This window comes from Eimeria maxima, genomic scaffold (assembly GCF_000499605.1).
Source record: "Eimeria maxima Weybridge genomic scaffold, Emw_scaff2051, whole genome shotgun sequence".
In the NCBI taxonomy this organism is placed as follows: domain Eukaryota; phylum Apicomplexa; class Conoidasida; order Eucoccidiorida; family Eimeriidae; genus Eimeria; species Eimeria maxima.
In genome coordinates this window covers 1-3,534 of record NW_013564937.1, presented here as the reverse complement: position 1 = coordinate 3,534, position 3,534 = coordinate 1, and the positions used below count along the sequence as shown (strand labels likewise).

Sequence of the window (3,534 nt, the reverse complement as noted above, 5' to 3'; positions counted from 1 at the left end):
CTGTTGTGTCATCAGTGTTACTTCCCGCCTTATCCCTTAAGCGGCTGCAGGGACAGGGGCCCCCCACTAACCGATTCCTTAATGGGGGGCCCCTTAGTGACTGTACAACAAAGGCAACAATATCCGGGTGGCAAGACACAAGTTCTTTTGCCTCCATGACCCCATTAGATGCATGCAATCTAGAAGGGTACTGGGGGCCCCCCTCTCAGCAGACACCCCCATCGGCGGGGCCCCTAAGGACCCTTTTGGAGGGGGGCCCCCTAGGGGAGGGAGCCCCAATAGGGGAAGATAGCTATTCAGAAGGAGACACAAGAAGGGAGCTGCACCTACAAGAGGGACTGCAGCAGCAGAGACACACTAATGGTGTTAGCTGCTATAAAGGGGGGCCCCTCCTTGTTGGGTCCCCCTTAAATGAACAGTTATGGGAGAGGGGCCCCCAGGGGGGCCCCTCAACCCCACTGCAGCATCAGATGTCAATCGGGACCCCAAATAACCTTTGGGCACTAGGAGGGGGCCCCTTGCAGCAGCCGGCAGTCGGGGGCCCCTTGCCTCGGTGCCTCTCCCTAGGAAATTATGGCATTATTGACGGGGCCCAGTCTCACGAACAGCAGCAGCAACAACAGCAGCAGCAACAGCAGCAACTGCAGCAGCAGCAGCAGCAGCAGGAGTCAAGCTTCTGGCTACGTGATGTAGATAAGGAAGAAACAGAATGGGAGATGCATTCTCCTGAGGGTTTGCTTAATGGGGCCCCCGCTGCTTCAAGGGTACCAATGGGGGCCCCCCCTCCTCCTCATTGGCTATCTGCTGTGGATAACTGCTGTAGGGGGCCCCCACCGCAATCCAGTACTATAGAGGAGGGGGCCCCCCTAGGGAGAGAGAGTTGGGTATCAATTCTTCTTGATGAATCTATGACAGACAAAGAGGAGACAGAAAAAAGGAAATGCTCAGGTAAGTGGGGCCCCCATGGGGCCCCCAAGGGACCTCCAAGGGGCCCCTTGGGGGCCCCTAAGGGGCCCCTAGGAAGCTCTTGGGGGGGACAGGGGGGCCCACATCACATTGTAATAACATCAACAACACATAGAGCAACAGTACCCTCCTAGGGGCCCCTGAAGTCTCAACATGTAGGGGGGCCCCCTAGGAGACAGCAATAAGGAGACAGATATATAAAAAAGGAGACACATACAGCAGAAGGAGACAGAAATAGTTTGCAGAAATAGAGAAAAGACAAAGAGACACAAAAGAAGGAAAAGGAGAAAAAAATAAATAAATAAATAAAAATAAATAAAAAATAAATAAAAAAAGAGGCAAATAAGAGGAGACAGGAAAAAAAAAGGGGAAAAGGAGACACCTGCTGCAGCGCAGCAGCAAATGTCTTTTTGCTGCAGGGCCTGCGGAGACAGCAGCAAATGCAACTCATCATAGAGCAGCACTAATACACCCTGCAGATAAAGATAGTGAGTTGACAGCAGCAGCAGCAGCAGCAGCAGCAGCAGCAGCAACAGCAGCAACAGCAGCAGCAGCAGCAGCGGTCAGTATTGAGATATCTGTCTATTTGCTGTTATTATCTGTCTGCTGCCCCTCTTTTTATCTTCTGCTGCTGTCTGCTGCTGTTGCTGATGTTGCTGTTGCTGCTGTTATTTGTTTGTCTCTCTGTTGCTGTCGCTATATGCTGCTGATTCTGCTGCTGCTGCTGCTGCTGCTTGCTGCTGCTGCTATTTGCTGCTGCTGCTGTTTGTCTCTTGTAGAACAAATGAGGGATATGTCCCTCTCAAGCCCCCTTGATGTTGGGGTGTCTACTATAGCTAGACCTGCAGCAGAGCCTGCAGCAGCAGCCCATGTTGGGGGGATGGGTATAAATGGTTCTATAGGATCAGCAAGAGCAGGAGCAGCAACAGCAGCAGTACCACCACAACCACCATCAGCATCAGCAGCAACAGCAGCAGCAACAACAGCAACAGCAGCAGCAGCAGCAGCAGGAGGACCAAGCCCGTTAATAGAAGAAGAAGAAGAAGAAGAAGAAGAAGAAGAAGAATATATGTATGAATTAGGTATGGAGAATTGGTGTATAAAAGAAGAAAAAAGAGGAAAAAAAATAAATATAAATAATGAGGGAATAAGACTAAGTATAGGAGGAAGAATAGGTATAGGAGAAGAAGAAGGAATAGGTATAGAGGAAGGAATAGATATAATTAATACAGGAGAAGGAGGGACAGGAACAGGAGGAGGAGGAGACAAAAGTTGTACACTTTGTGGTACTAGTGAATATATGCCTCCAGAGACATTATTAAGAAGAGGACAACATTTCTGTAGTGATGCTTGGGCATTCGGTATTCTTCTTCATGAGCTTGTTTTCTGGTACTTTTTTATATTATTTATTATATTTTATTTATTATTATTATTCTTATAATTATTATCTTTCTTTTTATCTATCTATTCATACCCTTTTTCCCTTTTATTTCTTCCTTTTAGTCCCTATTTGTCGGTATATACATATATTCGTTATTATTCTTCATGAACTTGTTTTCTTGTACTTTTCTACCTTATTTATTACTTTTTATTTATTATTATTATTCTCCTAATTATTATATTTCTTTTTATCTATCTATTAATACCCTTTACTCCTTTTTTCTCCCCTTTTTGCCCTCTTTCTATCCCTATATATACATATATTCGTTATTCTTCTTCATGAACTTGTTTTCTTGTACTTTTTTAGCTAATTTATTACTTTTATTTATTATTATTATTCTCCTCTTTATTGTCCTTCTTTTTATCTAATTATTAATACCCTTTTTCCCTTTTTCTTCGTCTTTTTTAGTCCCTTTTTGTTATTATATACACATATTCAGTATTCTTCTTCATGTCCTTGTTTTTCTTGTACTTTTTATACACATTTTCTCTTATTTATATTTATTTTTCTCCCCTTTATTACCTTTTATTTATTATTATTATTCTCCTCTTTATTCTCTTTCTTTTTATCTAATTATTAATACCTTTTTTTTCCCCTTTTTTTTTCCTCTTTTTTTTTTCCCTCTTTTTTTTTGCTGTTATACATTAGGTATTCTTCATGAGCTAATATAAATAATATAAATAAATAAATAAATAAATAAATAAATAAATAAATAAATAAATAAATAAATAAATATATTTATTTATTTATTTATTTTTTTCTTAGGAAGACTCCCTTTTATAATGAGGATCCAGCTGTTATGTATGAGAGTATTCTTCATAGACCTCTTGTATTACCTACAGGAACTCCTTCTTCCTTAGAGGTAATTAATTAATTAATTAATTAATTAATTAATTAATTAATTAATTAATTTATTTATTTATTTATTTATTTATTAGTTAATTAATTAATTAATTTATTTATTTATTTATTTATTGTTTTATTATGTTTATTTTATTATTTATTTACAATTAGTATTACCTACAGGAACTCCTTCTTCCTTAGAGGTTATTTATTTATTTATTTATTTATTTATTTATTTATTTATTTATTTATTTTATTTATTTATTTATTTATCTATTTGCTTA

At 39.6% G+C, this 3,534-nt stretch overlaps 1 protein-coding gene across 1 annotated transcript; it reads left to right on the top strand.

Annotated features, from left to right (window-relative positions):
- Nucleotides 1-470: 470 nt before the first annotated feature.
- EMWEY_00057060 (hypothetical protein, conserved) lies at nucleotides 471-3,269 on the top strand (the record flags this gene model as incomplete). Its single annotated transcript, XM_013480554.1, has 3 exons — nucleotides 471-948; nucleotides 1,746-2,355; nucleotides 3,173-3,269. Coding segments are annotated over 3 exons (1,185 nt in total), but the record flags the coding sequence as incomplete, so codon positions are not given.
- Between the last annotated feature and the right edge of the window lie 265 nt (nucleotides 3,270-3,534).